Source organism: Cervus canadensis, chromosome 13 (genome assembly GCF_019320065.1).
Source record: "Cervus canadensis isolate Bull #8, Minnesota chromosome 13, ASM1932006v1, whole genome shotgun sequence".
NCBI lineage: Eukaryota > Metazoa > Chordata > Mammalia > Artiodactyla > Cervidae > Cervus > Cervus canadensis.
In genome coordinates, this window is record NC_057398.1 from 51,885,805 (window position 1) to 51,900,556 (window position 14,752).

A 14,752-nucleotide genomic window follows, 5' to 3' on the forward strand; every position below is an offset into this window, starting at 1 on the left:
GGAGGCTGCTGGGCTCTGGGCGCAGGTCCTGCAGGTGGGCCGAAGGTGAATGGGGTGGTGCTGCCCTTGGGCCCAGCAGAGGGCAGGGGACTTTCACGGAAGCTGTGGTCTGGGTGGTGAGTCACAGGAGGCTGAGGGTTGTACATGGGCTGGAGAGAGAACGGCTGGAGGCTGGAGTGACCATTTGGGCACCAGTTGTACCCCCAGCCAGCCTGACTGTTGCCTAGCCACCGAGGGGCTGCAGGTGATGTATAATACGGTGGACAAAGGATGGGCTAGTCGTGCGGGGAGTAAGGGCAGTGGGTCTCTTGGGTCTCTGTTGGAGGCTCACTTCCACTAGAGCAGATTGGGATGTGGCTGGGGAGGGAGGCTTGGACTTACATCGATGGAGCAGCCCAGGAGAGAGCCTTTCTCCAGAGCCTTCTGGATGATCCTGAACAGGTTGGGAGGGGCCTTCCTCAACTCATAACACTCGGTGATGCCTCCAGTGAAGTCCTCGAAGCCCTCGCTGGTGGCACCCCCAGAAAGTGCTTCATAACACCCGTTGATCCTGTGGGAAGGGGAGAGACACTGTGACCACCGGAGTTGAAACTTCCGCTTCTCAAAGTGTCCCCCTCCCCCACTCAGGCCTCTTGTTGGATGCTCCAGGGACCCTCTGCCCAGCCTCTCCTTGGTTTGTCTCTAGCTTGGGGTGCCCCTGAGGGCAGGTGACTGTCCCTGTGGTTACCACTGCCTGGTACTTTATGCAGCTTTTGGAAAAGTCTCACAGAACCTTAGAGCTGGAAGGACCTGGATGTTTATCTGGCCAACCTCCTGTATTGATTCTCTCTGCATCCTGGCAGGAAAGGGGTCCGCTAAATGGGCTATTTGGCAGTTATAGCTTAAAAGGGGACAGCAGTTCAGTAATGAAAGCAGCTTCCCTGAGCATCCTTGGCGCTGTCTTAGGAGGTGCTGGTCACTCCTGATGGTGCCCTGGTCACCACGTTGGTGCCCTGTGGCTTCCCTAACTCTACTGTTTGCGTGTAGACTTAGCAGCTTTTCAGGCCCCAGCTTCTCACAGCTGGTGTCTGACTCCTGGCCCTCCTCCCTGGCAGGGGCTGGAAGGAACAGAAATCCTCCTCGTGCCTGAGAGCTGCTCATTTTCTCAGAGGGAGCCCAGGCAGCAGGGCCATGACCAGGCACACTCTGGAGGGGGATGGAGGGATGGGGGTGAGGGGTGGGTTCCTGCTGAGAACAGGCAGTGCTGAGCACTGGAAAAGGCAGCCTGTGGGGGATGCAGCTCCCCGGAGGGCTGGGGAAAACCATTTCTAATCAGTGTGTTATATATTCTGGGCCAATTTCCATAATTTTCATATCTCTGCAATGGATCGTTTTGCCCATTTGGCAAAAAAAATCTCTGCTGCATTTAGCTGACAAAAATGTAACATGACCTGCCAAGGAAGTAGAACTCCTCCAGGCCAGCACGATCAGTACCGTGACGCACTCCTGTGCATCTGGTGAAAAATGGCAATAGCCATGTGCATTATCTCCTCGAATTTCGAGCCCACATTTTGTCCAGAGTAGTCCTTCCGTAGTATAGGACTTTTTTTGTTTAAATCGTCCTTGAATAGTTTCTGTCTTTTCCAGAACGCAGGGCAGCTGGGGGCAGGCTGGCGGGGGCAGGGCGCGGGCACTTACTTGGCGTAGGCCTTCTCCAGCAGCGCGCTCCAGAACTCGCTGCACTCAGCCGAGTGCACGAAGAGCAGCTCCCCGTCCTTGGTGGGCAGCCTGTCGTCCACCACCACCTCCACCCACTCGCCGTACTGCCAGAACTGCGGGGCAGGGAGGGACAGGGGTGGCCTGGAGAAGGAGCCGGTGGCAGGTGGCAGCCTGGGGGTCCTTCCCACCCCGCGAGCCTCAGCTGCACTTGGCTCCTCCCGGCCTGGGCCCCTGGGCGTAGGCTCCATGAGCCCATCCTGGGAAGAGGTGCTCCCTCCAGCCCTCTTCCTGCAGGTACATCCTCACTGAGAAACCAAGGACACACCTCCCTCTGAGGCCACACCCTCCCCTCCCGCCCTCTGCCCTGCACCTTGTATTTTAAAAAATACCATTTCTCATTTACCAGCATACAAGGAGGACAGTGAGCCGTACTTTAACATTTTGTCTCAGATCCTAAATAACACTATTTTAAAACACTTGGGAGCCCCCTCCGCGCCATCGTTGTCCTTACAGGGTCCCAGGTCGGTGGCAGGCCAGGGAGCTTCCTGCTGTTTCTCAGTGTCCTTCATAGAAGAGTATTGTTCTTGGCCCCTAGCATCTGCTCCTGGTCCCCAGGATCCATTCCTAACCTCCACACTTGCTCCTAGTACCCAGGACATGATCCTAGCCCCCAGGACCTGTTTGAACTGTGGTGTTGGAGAAGACTCTTAAGAGTCCCTTGGACTGCAAGGAGATCAATCCAGTCAATCCTAAAGGAAACCAACCCTGAATATTCATTGGAAGGACTGATGCTGAAGCTGAAGCTCCAATACTCTGGCCACCTGATGCAAAGAGCCGACTCACTGGAAAAGACCCTGACGCTAGAAAAGATTGAAGGCAGGAGGAAAAGGGAATGAGATGGTTGGATGGCATCACCGATTCAATGGACACAAGTTTCAGCAAACTCGGGAGGCAGTGAAGGCCAAGGAAGCCTGGGGTGCTGCAGTCCATGGGGTTGCTAAGAGTCAGACATGACTGAGCAGCTGAACAACAGCCAGGACCTGTTGAGAAGCTTTTGCCAACTATGAAGTTACCTGGAAGTGGAAGATCCCCGCATAGTTCTCCTGGAAGCTCTGGTCCAGGGGGACGACTCGAGCCAGGATTTCTTCATTCAAAGTGAGGGAGGCAATGGCGGCCAGCAGCCAGCAGTCACCTGTGAACACGGCACAAGGAACTCTCATCAGAGGGGTCTCGGTGCCGAGAGGATATTAAACAGCTTGTCACCACCTCTGGTGTGGGAAGCCTAAGGCCAACCTGGCCCAGATGATCCAGCTGGCCCTCATGTGAGGGGTATGGAGGAAGGCTAGGGTGATGCTTTGAGGGGACTGCTGAGGGAGAGATGTTTTTGTTGTGATAGCAGTTGGGTGGAGACGGGAGAATTCACTCCCTGAAAGACGTAGACCCTGGGATGGCTAGACTGTGTCCTCACGGCTGGCTCCGCGCTTGGTCCGCTGGAGGCGCCCAGCAGTGAGCATATGTGCAGTGAGGAGGCCAGCCTGGCAGAAGAGGCTGCGGGGAACACAGGCTTTAAAGGTGAGATTGAGTGACAGGAAGAAAACATCGTGATGGATGGGAAGGGATCGAATATCATGCCCCTTCTCCTGGGAAAAGAATGTAGAGGCAAGGGAGGAGAGGCCAGCAGCTGGCCCGACGGATGCAAACATAACAGCCTGAGTCTGAGAAGGCACCTTGGGCTGGGCTGTCTCCCTGAGGATGGACAAGGACGTATGAAGCCCTCTGCAGGGGGTGTGGGCAGCATGCCTGGGGAGTAAGGATGGGGACAGCCAGATGGGTGGCTGGTCTGGCAGCCTGGCCTTGGTCTCAATGCCCTCCTCTCTGATACGTGGGTAATTCACGAGGTGTAACGAGAGCACGTGTGTAAAGCGCGCACTCATTTCACGTGGTCAGAAGCAAGCTGGTGGCGGGGAGGGGTCATGTTTTCCATCAGACAAAAGGTCCGACTGATGGAGGCTCTGGGGCAAGGTTGAGGAAGTTTACTCCCTTCTTAAGGAATGTGCACTTTCCTACAATTTCGCATGACAATAATAGGAAATAGCCTCAGATGAGTTTGATTTCCATGACTGGGTTTCTTTTTATTAACTGGCAGATCTGTTAAAAGTGTCATGGGCTTCCATGTGGCACTAGTGGTAAAGAATCTGTCTGCCAATGCAGGGTTCGAACATAGGTTCAATCCCTGGGTCAGGAAGATCCCCTGGAGGAGGAAATGGCAACCCACTCCAGTATTCTTGCCTGGAAAATCCCATGCACAGGGTAGCCTGGCGGGCTATAGCCCATGGGGTCGCAAAGAGTTGGACACAGCCTAGCACACGTGTGTGTGTGCACGCGCGTGCACACACACACACACACACACACATTAAAACTGTCACTGAAGTTCACCATGATCTCTGATTTCTGCAGACCATTTGGTGTCCTGGTAGTTCTTGAACTGGACTGTCCTGCTCACACTTAGCAATGATGCTATATGGGTAGCTCAGAGGCCTCTGTGTGCTCATGACAACCCTGTGGAACAAGGGGGTCCACCCCTCCCTCATCAGTCAATCAGTAACCAAAGGAAGTTAAGTCACTTTGCTCCTCCGGTTGGGCGGGTGCAGTGGGTTCTCCTTAGTTTCCCATTCAGTGGCCATCACTCCCCTTCTGGCACCACCGATGACCCTCTGAGAAGCAAGCCTCCCTGCCTCCTCCCTGCCTGTGAGGTTTGGGAGGCATGGACCCTGCCCCCAGGTGGGAGGTAGGTGGGTCTCTAGCAAACAGGCAGCACATTCCCTGGCTTCAGTGGTTGGCTCGGGGAAGGTGCTGGAACCCAGCCAGAGCCAGGGAGATATGAGACCTCTCCTGGGGCTTGGGGGAGAGTGGACAGGTTCCTTCTTCTACTTCACTGGCTCTACAATGATGTGTGGTCTACTGCTGCCGAAGCCATCTTGCAGCCAACTCAAAGGAAGAGGGGCTGAAAGGTGGAGAGAGAAAGCAGGCCCTGGTGGTATCACAGGATAGTTCCCTGGATCAAACTGTACCTGAAGCTGTATCTATTTGGACTTCTATTACCTGAACTGATCATGTCCCTATTTCCTTACCCATTAGCCAGGGCTACAAGTTCCTGTCACTTGACTGCAAGGGGTACATGGACACTAGCCATTACTTATGAGGCCGTCCTGTGTGCCAGTCACTGTTCTAAGAGATGCAGGTTCATCATCTCATTCATTTCCCACAGAAGCTCTGTGATGGTGCTGCTACCATCTCCATGTTAAAGCTGAGGATAACAAGGCTTAGGAGGGTAAATGCACTGCCAACTGTGACACATACAAGGAAGAGTTTAGAAGGTATATTCGTCAGATCTCAGAAGACAACTTTTGCATCAACTAGATCTTTATATCGGAGAAGGCAATGGCACCCCACTCCAGTACTCTTGCCTGGAAAATCCCATGGACGGAGGGGCCTGATAGGCTGCAGTCCATGGGGTCGCTAAGAGTCGGACATGACTGAGCGACTTCACTTTCATTTTTCACTTTCATGCATTAGAGAAGGAAATGGCAGCCCACTCCAGTGTTCTTGCCTGGAGAATCCCAGGGACGGACAGGGGAGCCTGGTGGGCTGCCGTCTATGGGGTCGCACAGAGTCGGACATGACTGAAGTGACTTAGCAGCAGCAGCGGCAGCAGATCTTTATATAAACCAAGCTAGAGACTCTTTGACACACTTAGAATAGAATCTTGCAGAAAAACTTGGCATTGAGAGGTTTTACTGCTGGCCATGGGAAGGAGCCCCTGATTGGTAGGGATGGAACTCTACATAAAGGAGCTTTCCTGGCCTGATTCCATATGCTGCCAGATAGGAACAAGATTGTCATTAAAACAACATTCAGCCATTTCTGAGAACCCACCCTTCTCTCAGGCTTTATCATATTATCATTCCTAGAGGATGATGTCACCAAGCGTCAGCTGTTCAGAGTCAAGAGATCCTCCTTTTCAATCTATTCCCCTCCTCCAAGCCAGGCCTTCTCCTGACTCTAGTCCTTTGAGAACCTAGAGATGCCTGTGATTCTTATCTTTCTTGAGTTTATTTGAGATTTTCTAGGAATCTTTGAAAAGGATTTGGGTCTCTCAACACATGCACGCAGACAGCCTTGTGGATAACATGGGCCCAAGTGTAGGAATTTCAGTGGCATTTGTCCTGAAACCAGTTATTCCCATGGTTCCTGTGGATCCACCATAAAATCCCTGAGCATCCTCAGAAGAGCTTCCCTATCTGTCTGACTCTGGAGGGGCCATCTGAATGCCCTCCTGGTTCTGTTTCCCTCAGTACCAATGGGGAGATGGCCTTTACCTTGTGCATATATCACACCGGTGTGTGTCTGCAGGACCATTCGGTTGCTTTTTAGCGCTGGAGATCACAGCTGACTATGCTACTACTCAGGGGACAGTGACTGAATGCACGAAGGACTGGATTTAGGTAGTGGTACCATTTCCTTTTTTATTTTTCCTTTTTCCCTTTCTGTGGGTCATCCATCTAGGTCAGTGCTGGCCACACCCCTCTCTCAGATTACTGCTCACCACCAGACCTGGATGCTGTTGCCACATCCCAGGAATCAGTGGCCGTGCCTCGTGGCTCCCTGTTTTCGTCTTTCATGTCCTAGAATGTTTTTCCTGGTCACTCCGGGAGGAGTAAGACCTCATCTCCCCTGGCCCTTCAGAGAGGATTGCTTTTTTGATCCTTTCCTATTCCAGTCTAGCTTGTTTCCTCTGATTATAAATTCTAGGATTTGTAATCCTAGAATGTTTCCTAGGTGACAAAACTGTCCAAGAGGCAGTTTAGAGATTTAAAATACTTTAAGAGATTAAGTTACTTGCTTGAGGTTGCAGGTCCTGGAAAGGGCAGAGCAGGGACCAGAGTTGGGATTCTTTTGGTTCCGCCAAAAGGAATGAGAGAAATAACAAGTAGCTAATATTTTGTGTGATATTTTTAAATTTACAAAATCATGGTTTACATTTTACCTGATCCTTACAGATATCCTTTGAAATGGTCATCCTTATAGTATTACTAATCACCTTTTTTGGATGAAGCTCAAGAAGTCTGTGTTCTACCCAAATGACAGGTCTTACAAGCAAATCGTCTGAACCCACACCCTGGGTTTTGTTTAAAAAACATACCTTGCCAAAGACTTCCTTTGGTTAAGAGCATCTGACTCTTATAACTAGGGAAAGAACCCACTAGGAAAATCCAGCTGCAATTCAAATTTAAAACTAAGTGGTAGGGGCTTCCCAGGCAGTCCAATGGTTGAAACTTTGCCTTCCAATGCAACAGGTGTGGGTCCAATCCCTGATCGGGGAGATAAGATCCCACATGCCTTGCGGCCAAAAAGCCAAAACATAAAACAGAAACAATATTGTAATGAATTCAATAAAGACTCTAAAGATGGTCCATATCAAAAACATCTTTAAAAAACCCCAAAACTAGGGGGTAGCAGGCAGCCGCTTCCTGAAATGCTATATTGCATGTTAATATCCCAAATACTTGGCTCAGAAATATTAAAACATGTCACCTAGTCAATGCAGTGCAGTTCCCTAAGGCAACAGGAAGATGGTCTGTCATTGCACATCCAAGCCCCTAGCACTAAGATCACAGCACAAGCAAGTGTAAACAAGAGTTAGATGCATTTTATGGTCAAAGTTTTTCATATATACACACATATATGGCTCTAAGTCTTATTTCTAATAAGGTAGAAACATTTGAAATCCTATTTTATAATAGTATACTTTAATATTATTTTATACTTCTGATTTCTTAACTCTGTCCCTTACCACATGCAGCAAAATATTTTTAACAAAGTTGGGAAGCTCCCTTACAAAACCTTTTTTTTTTTTTGCCATACAGCAAATTCCCTTTGGCTTTCTATTTTACATATGGTAATGTAAGTTTCCATGTTACTCTTTCCATACATCTCACCCGCTCCTCCCCTCTCCCCATGTCCATAAGTCTATTCTCTGTTTCTTCACTGTTGCCCTGTAAATAAATTCTTCAATACCATTTTTCTAGATTCCGTATATATGTGTTAGAATACGGTATTTATCTTTCTCTTTCTGACTCACTTCACTCTGTATAACAGGTTCTAGGTTCATCCACCTCATTAGAATGGCCCTCATCAAAACCTGTTTTTAAAGTTTATTTAATATCTGTTCATATAAGCTTTTTCAGTAACAAAATCTGAAAACAATGGTTATAGCAGTTTACATTCATGAAGACTTACTATGTGCCAGGCCCTGTGCTAAAATGCTTTACATGTACTGTGAGCAAAAAAAGTATCACCCGTCACATCAGTAAACAAAGAATGTTGTTGCCGTCAAACCATCAGCCACTGCAGCAGCCCCGACAGTGAACCCTGAGGGAAATTCGGGATGGAGAAAACTGGGACACTGGTCCTAGACAGTTAAGATGCATATCTAAGGAGTAACTTCAATAAACCCAGACTCTTGCATCTTCTCATACATGGAAAAGCACAGAAATCATTAACTTGAGAGTCTGTTTTTTATGATTAGCAATAACATTTTAATGTTCAAATCCACGTTTTGTTTTTGTTTTTCAGGAAACCCCCTATATATCCTGCTCCTACCTTATGTCTTTGGAATGATTCCTCAGAGCTAGCTGAGAGGTTGTCTCCCAGACTACAGTCCTCAGTAACATCCCCGAATAAAACATAACTCACAACTTGTAGGTTGTGTGGCTTTTTTTTTTTTTTTAAGTTGCCACAAATCAATTTGAGAGGGACTTTCCTGTTGGTCCAGTGGTTAAGAATCTGCCTGCCAGTGTGGGGGACATGGATTCGATCCCTGGTCCAGGAAGATCCTACATGCCATGAGGCAGTTAAGCCCAGTCACAACTGCTGAAGTTTTCACTCTAGAGTCCATTCTCTGCAACAGGAGAACCCACCACAAGGAGAAGCCAGCACAGCACAACTAGAGAAAACCCTCACACAGCAAGGAAGACCCAATGGAACTAAAAAAAATTAAAAACAAAAAACAAAAACCTAAAAACCAAAACAAAACCATTTGATATAGGTGGCTACTATTACCACCTTCTGTAAGGAGACTGGGTGGCTCACCCCAAGGTCCCAGCTAATGAATGGCTGTCAGGTCTGAGCAAAGCACACACTTTTAAAGCATAATTAGAACAGTCTCCTTGGCAAATAGGTGTCAATTTCTAATTCACTTAGTTCACAGGACGTGGTTCCGGGGGCCTTTGTCCTTGAGAGGTGACTCCATTATGGTTCAGCATTTGGGCTGCACAATGTTTTTTCTTCCTAGTTTCCTGCTCGCTGCACCTGGATGGCCACCCCTGCCTGAGGGTTTTCTCCCCACATGGAAACCTGTTCTACACCCTCATCAGCTGCAGCCTCACTCAGCGCCACCCCTCCTGGCTGAGGGTTCCCCCTACCAAGGTCAGAATCTACCCACCCTACAGTGGTTTAAAAACACCCATCTGCTCTGGGTAACCCCATGGTGACCTGCTCCTGCAGAGGTGAGCAGGGTGGAGAGGAGTCACTGGAGTCTCCTTCCTGGCACAGCCTGTTTGGGTCGGCCACTTTGGGGTCTGGGTAAAACCAGGCTGGCTGGTACAGGCCAGGCCTGATGACCCACTGACCTCTGAGGCTCCAGCCCACCTGTGGTTCTAACTGGTTTGAGAGGATGCCTGCCAGTGACCAAGGCCTCTCCTGGAATGTTGCCACATGGATGGGGCTTGAAAAAGAAAGATCCAGTGTGTACTTCTATAGACATTTAAATTATATGTCTATAAGAGACTCTGAAAGTGAAAATGGCTGTCATGTGTGACTCTTTGTGACCCCATGGAGTGTAGCCCGCCGGGCTCCTCTGCCCATGGAATTTTCTAGGCAAGAGTACTGGAGTGGGTTGCCATTTCCTTCTCCAGGGGATCTTCCTGACTCGGGGATCAAACCCATGTCTCTTGCAACTCCAGTATTGGCAGGCAGGTTCTTTTTTTTTTTTTAATTATTTTTTTATTTTAATTGGAGGCTAATTACTTTACAATATTGTGGTGGTTTTTGCTATACATTCACATGAATCAGCCATGGGTATACACGTGTTCCCCATCCTGAACCTCCCTCCCACCTCCCTCCCACCTCCCTCCCCATCCCATCCCTCAGGATCATGCTAGTGCATCAGCCCTGAGCACCTTGTCTCATGCATTGAACCTGGACTGGCGATCTATTGCACATATGATAATATACATGTTTCAATGCTATTCTCTTAAATCATTCCACCCTCGCCTTCTCCCCCAGAGTCCAAAAGTCTGTTCTTTACATCTGTGTCTCTTTCGCTGTCTCACATATAGGGTCATCATTACCATCTTTCTAAATTCCATATATATGCATTAATATGCTGTATTGGTGTTTTTCTTTCTGGTAGGCAGGTTCTTTACCACTAGCGCCATCTAGGAATCCTGGGAGGGATGGTTGCTAAGTCACTTCAGTCGTGTCGACTCTGTGCGACCCCATCCCTGGGATTCTCCAGGCAAGAACACTGGAGTGGGTTGCCATTTCCTTCTCCAATGCATAAAAGTGAAAAGTGAAAGTGAAGTCGCTCAGTCATGTCCGACTCTTCTCCACCCCATGGACTGCAGCCTACCAGGCTCCTCTGTCCATGGGATTTTCCAGGCAAGAGTACTGGAGTGGGGTGCCATTATGCCTCCTCATTCAATTGCAGAGGCTTCCAGCCAGGCTGTTTATGTCCAACAGTGTTCAAAGCTTCTCTGACTAGTGTGATCTGTCCTCTACCAGCTGTTCACCCTTAGAATTAACTCCAAGGGCATCATCCTGCCTGGAGAGGCATAGACAATCATTTACTCCATTTAAACTGTGGCCCACATTCTTGGCTAGAAAAATTCATCATCATAAATTGGCTACTTCCTGTTAAGCCAGTCTATAAATCTAATGCAATCCCAATAAAAATAGCAAGAGGATTTTTTAAAAATTGGAACACAGCTGACTCTAAAATTTACTGGGAAAAAATAAGCATGAAGCCTAGCCAGCAAAAAATCTAAATATCTATTAGATATTGAAACACACACATAATAAATAAAATAGTACAGAACTTGTGCATGAACATACAGAGATACATAAATGGCACTAAATAGAAAGTCCAGAAATAGTTCCAAACTAGTAAAGATAAACTATTCACAAATGAAATTGGAACAACTGAGTACCCATCTAGAAAAAAAATCAAATTATAGCTCATCTTGTCATGGGAATAAATTCTAAATGGAATAACATTTATATATAAATATAACATTGTATATCTTAATTGTATGCTTTATATTTTTATACTTTATATGTAAATATTATAAATCTAGCCATTTGTATTATCTACATATTTTTGCTTATGTATTTATGTGATATACTGTTATGTTTTAATACATTCACAATATGATAAATCTAGCCATTTGTATTATTGACACATTTATTCTTTATGTATTTATATAATATACTGTTATGTTTTAATACATATTCACACTATGATAGCACTATAATATTTTTATAAATCCATATATTCTGTAAGAGATAATGGGAAAATTCTTTTATAACCTTGGAGTGGAGATATCATCAAATGACAACCTAGAAGTCACAAAATCTTTTGAGAAGTATTCTCTGGGTCTTTTTATTTCTTGTGGACAGTACAGTGTTAAACAGTGTTTATTTATTTATTTTGGCCCTGCTAGGTCTTCGCCGTTGTGTGCAGACTTTTCTGTAGTTCCGAAACGTGGGGGGCCCCTCTGTAGCTGTGGTGTGCAGGCCGCTCATTGTGGGGGCCTCTCCTGTTGCAGAGGACAGGCTCTAAGGCAAGCTCACTTCAGCAGGTGCTGCTCGTGGGCTCGGTAATTGTGGCATGCGGACTTAGTTGTTCTGAGGCGTGTGAGATCTACCCAGATCAGGGAAGGAACCCGTGTCTCCTGCACGGGCAGGTGGCGTCTTTACCACTGAGCCACCAGGGAAAGCCCACAACAGCTTTTAAATTAGTCGGCTGAGTAAGGTTGCTGCTAATGGATTTTTAAAAGCCATAAAATTTTTAAATGATAAACTTAACTACATTAAAGTAAAAAAAAAAAAAGAAAAAAAATTACATGGTAAACAAATCACAATAAGCAAAGTCAAACTAAAAAATAACAGGGAAAAATATCTGTTACTCAGATCCCAGACCAAAAGTTATATATAAATCTTCTCAGTATTTAATGAGAAAAAAATGAAAGCTCAGTAGAAAAATGGGCAACTACATCAACAGAGTCAATGGGAAAAGGAAAAATTAATGGCTCTTAAACATATTAAAAGGCACTTACCCTCACTCATCATAGAAGAAACAAAGTAAAACTACACTGAGATACCATTTTCACCCTTGGGATTGCCAAGGTCAAAGCGGGATGATCTGGAGAGGTTGTGGGGGGATGTACACCCTCAGTCCTGACAAAGGCAGTTTGAGGCTACTGTCGATGTACTCCAGTAATTCCATATGTAGTCATCTCCCTACAGACATTCTCACATGAGAAATGATGTATGTACAAGCTTATCTACTGCCGCGCTGGCTGCAACAGAAAAGTCTGAAACAAGGTAAATATCCATCCACAGAGGAGAGGTGAAACAAACTATCGTCCTTCTCCAATGATAGTCTATCCAGCCATAAAAAGGAATGAAGATGCTCCCTGTTAATACAGAATGATCTCCAAGATGTGCTACGTGAAACAAAGCAAGTACAAAACAACAACAACAAAAAGAGGAAACAGAAAAAGAGAAAAAGTGAGGGACACTCTACTGGCCTCCCTTTTCTAACTCATATCTTCACAATCTGAAGTTATTTGGGGATGATTATATAGAAGAGTAACGTGTCCTTCTATAAGCTTAGATTGTGGTTTTATTACCATGAACTCTAGTTTATTGCCCTCAATTGGTTAGGCTAATACTTGTAGTGAACCAAAAAAGTAGCTTTATATCAATTACTCTAAATGAAAATTATTTTTGGCAGAAGTCTTCTATAATAATTGCTCCAGAGTCAATAAGAACCCTGGAGGAGGGCATGGCAACCCACTCCAGTCTTCTTGCCTAGAGAATCCCTATAGACAGAGGAGCCTGGCAGGCTGCAGTCCATGGGGTTGCAAAGAGTCAGACATGACTGAGCGACTAAGCATAGCACAGTCAATAAGAACAGACAGTCACTCAAGCCACTTATTCCTGTGTCCTCCAAAGTGTGTTCTGTAGAAACTAGTTCCTCAGGTTAATAGATGTTCCTTCAGAAATGTGCTCTGTGGTCAGATAAGTTTCGGAAATGCAAAGCTAACTAGGTCAAGTGTGGAGACATTCAGAGTCTTTCAATAATTATACATGGTGACCTCCCCAAAGCAGGGCCTGGATGACTCAGGGGTAAAGTACCTGCCTGCAATGCAGGAGATTCGGGTTTGACCCCTGGGTCAGGAAAGATCTCCTGGAGGAGGAAATGGCAACCCACTCCAGTATTCTTGCCTAGAGAATCCCATGGACAGAGGAGCCTGGCGGGCTACAGGCCATGGGGTCAAGAGTTGGACACAACTGAACTCATGCACACATACTTTAGAACTGATTATTTCTGAGGAATGAGGCGAGGTATATCTCAATACCAACACATTCTGACTCACCACCTCTCCTCTGCCTTTCTCATCCTGGGAGGCTGATACCTGCCTTGGTCTGTCCTGAGCCCCGAACACAAGCAGGGACAAGTGTCAGAGCTGGGTCACTACAGGTCCCTGACTGCCCGGGCTGCCGGTGACATCTCCTTTCAGCAGGCGGCTCCTGGCCAAGGCCATCCCTGAGGCAGCAGACAGGGTCCTGCCCAGAGGTTCCCAGACCACAGCGAAGCCTGGCCGCAGGCTGGACAGACCGGCTATCCCGACATCCAGGCTCCCCGCACACCCAGCTCAGCTTTGGCTCTTCCGTTCAGTCCTGGGAGACACTCGGCCAGTCCAGGCCTGCAAGGCTGGGGAGGGGGCCTGGGGGATTTTCCGTTAAAGCCCACCTGGTGCCCAACAGCCTCCTGCCTGGTCCACCAGGGGCTCGCTGGCCCTTCCTCCCAACACCGGCACCACATCCAGACTTGACTCCCGGGCAGGGACAGTCCTCACCCCGCATGGACAGGGGACCTAGAATGCAAGTGCCCCTGGGAAAGGGAACCGTGGATTCAAATGCCCTCACGTGAAGATGACTGAGCGCAGGTCTGTGGGGGGATGAGAGAGGCGGTATTCTGGAGCAGGCTGGCGGGGGTGGGGGGCAAGTGGAAAGCAGGATGGAAAGGAAATCACCCAGAGGAGGGGATCCAGGGCCTCAAACCAGACTTGCCCCTTGATTTTAGATGTAGACGGGCACTGCCCTGCCCAGTGGGGACCTCTGGATCCCTATAATACACGTGTCTTGCTGGAGGCTGTTCATGCCTGTTTCCTGAAAGAACTGCCTACTGGTTCCTCATCTTGCCTTGCACCCCATTCTCTCACCTTCCCACACCCCTTTTTGCCTCCAGCACCAGGAAGCCTCTGTGCAAACTCCACCCTCTTGGGGCTCCTCAGAGGCTGGCTCTTGGCTGCCCTGTCAGTCCCCTTTGGCCGGGTTTTCCCCTCCGACCCGGGCCCTAGGGATTGTCCTTCCAGCAAAACTTCCTCTACAAGTTGGCTCTGTGATGTCCTAGGGGCCTGCTCTGCAGCTAAAAGGCGGTGCACAAACTCACAGGCAGGGTGCCTGCCGCCTGGGAGCACTGGCCTGCAGGAGGAGAACCTCGGGCTGGCAGTACCCAGGCTGATGCCCAAGTCAGTGTGGGTTGATGGTTCGTCCACCCAGGAGGTTAGAAGAGCCCCAGCCAGCAGACACAGGGAAGGGGCTCCACAGGCGCCCACAGTCCCCCCAGGCAACCCCCAAACCAGAAGGGAAAGACCCCCTGGATAGAGCTGGGAGGGCAGATCTGGATATAAATCCTGACCCC

At 48.1% G+C, this 14,752-nt stretch overlaps 1 protein-coding gene across 1 annotated transcript in view; it reads right to left on the reverse strand.

Moving 5' to 3' along the window:
• CAPN2 (calpain 2) overlaps positions 1-14,752 on the reverse strand; it is a 56,512-nt gene that overhangs the window by 22,879 nt on the left and 18,881 nt on the right. The window contains exons 3-5 of the mRNA XM_043485958.1: positions 2,772-2,890; positions 1,678-1,811; positions 382-550 (exon numbers count right to left, since the gene is read on the reverse strand). Coding sequence (XP_043341893.1) covers positions 382-550; positions 1,678-1,811; positions 2,772-2,890 — 422 coding nt within the window. The remainder of the gene's footprint in view (positions 1-381; positions 551-1,677; positions 1,812-2,771; positions 2,891-14,752) is intronic.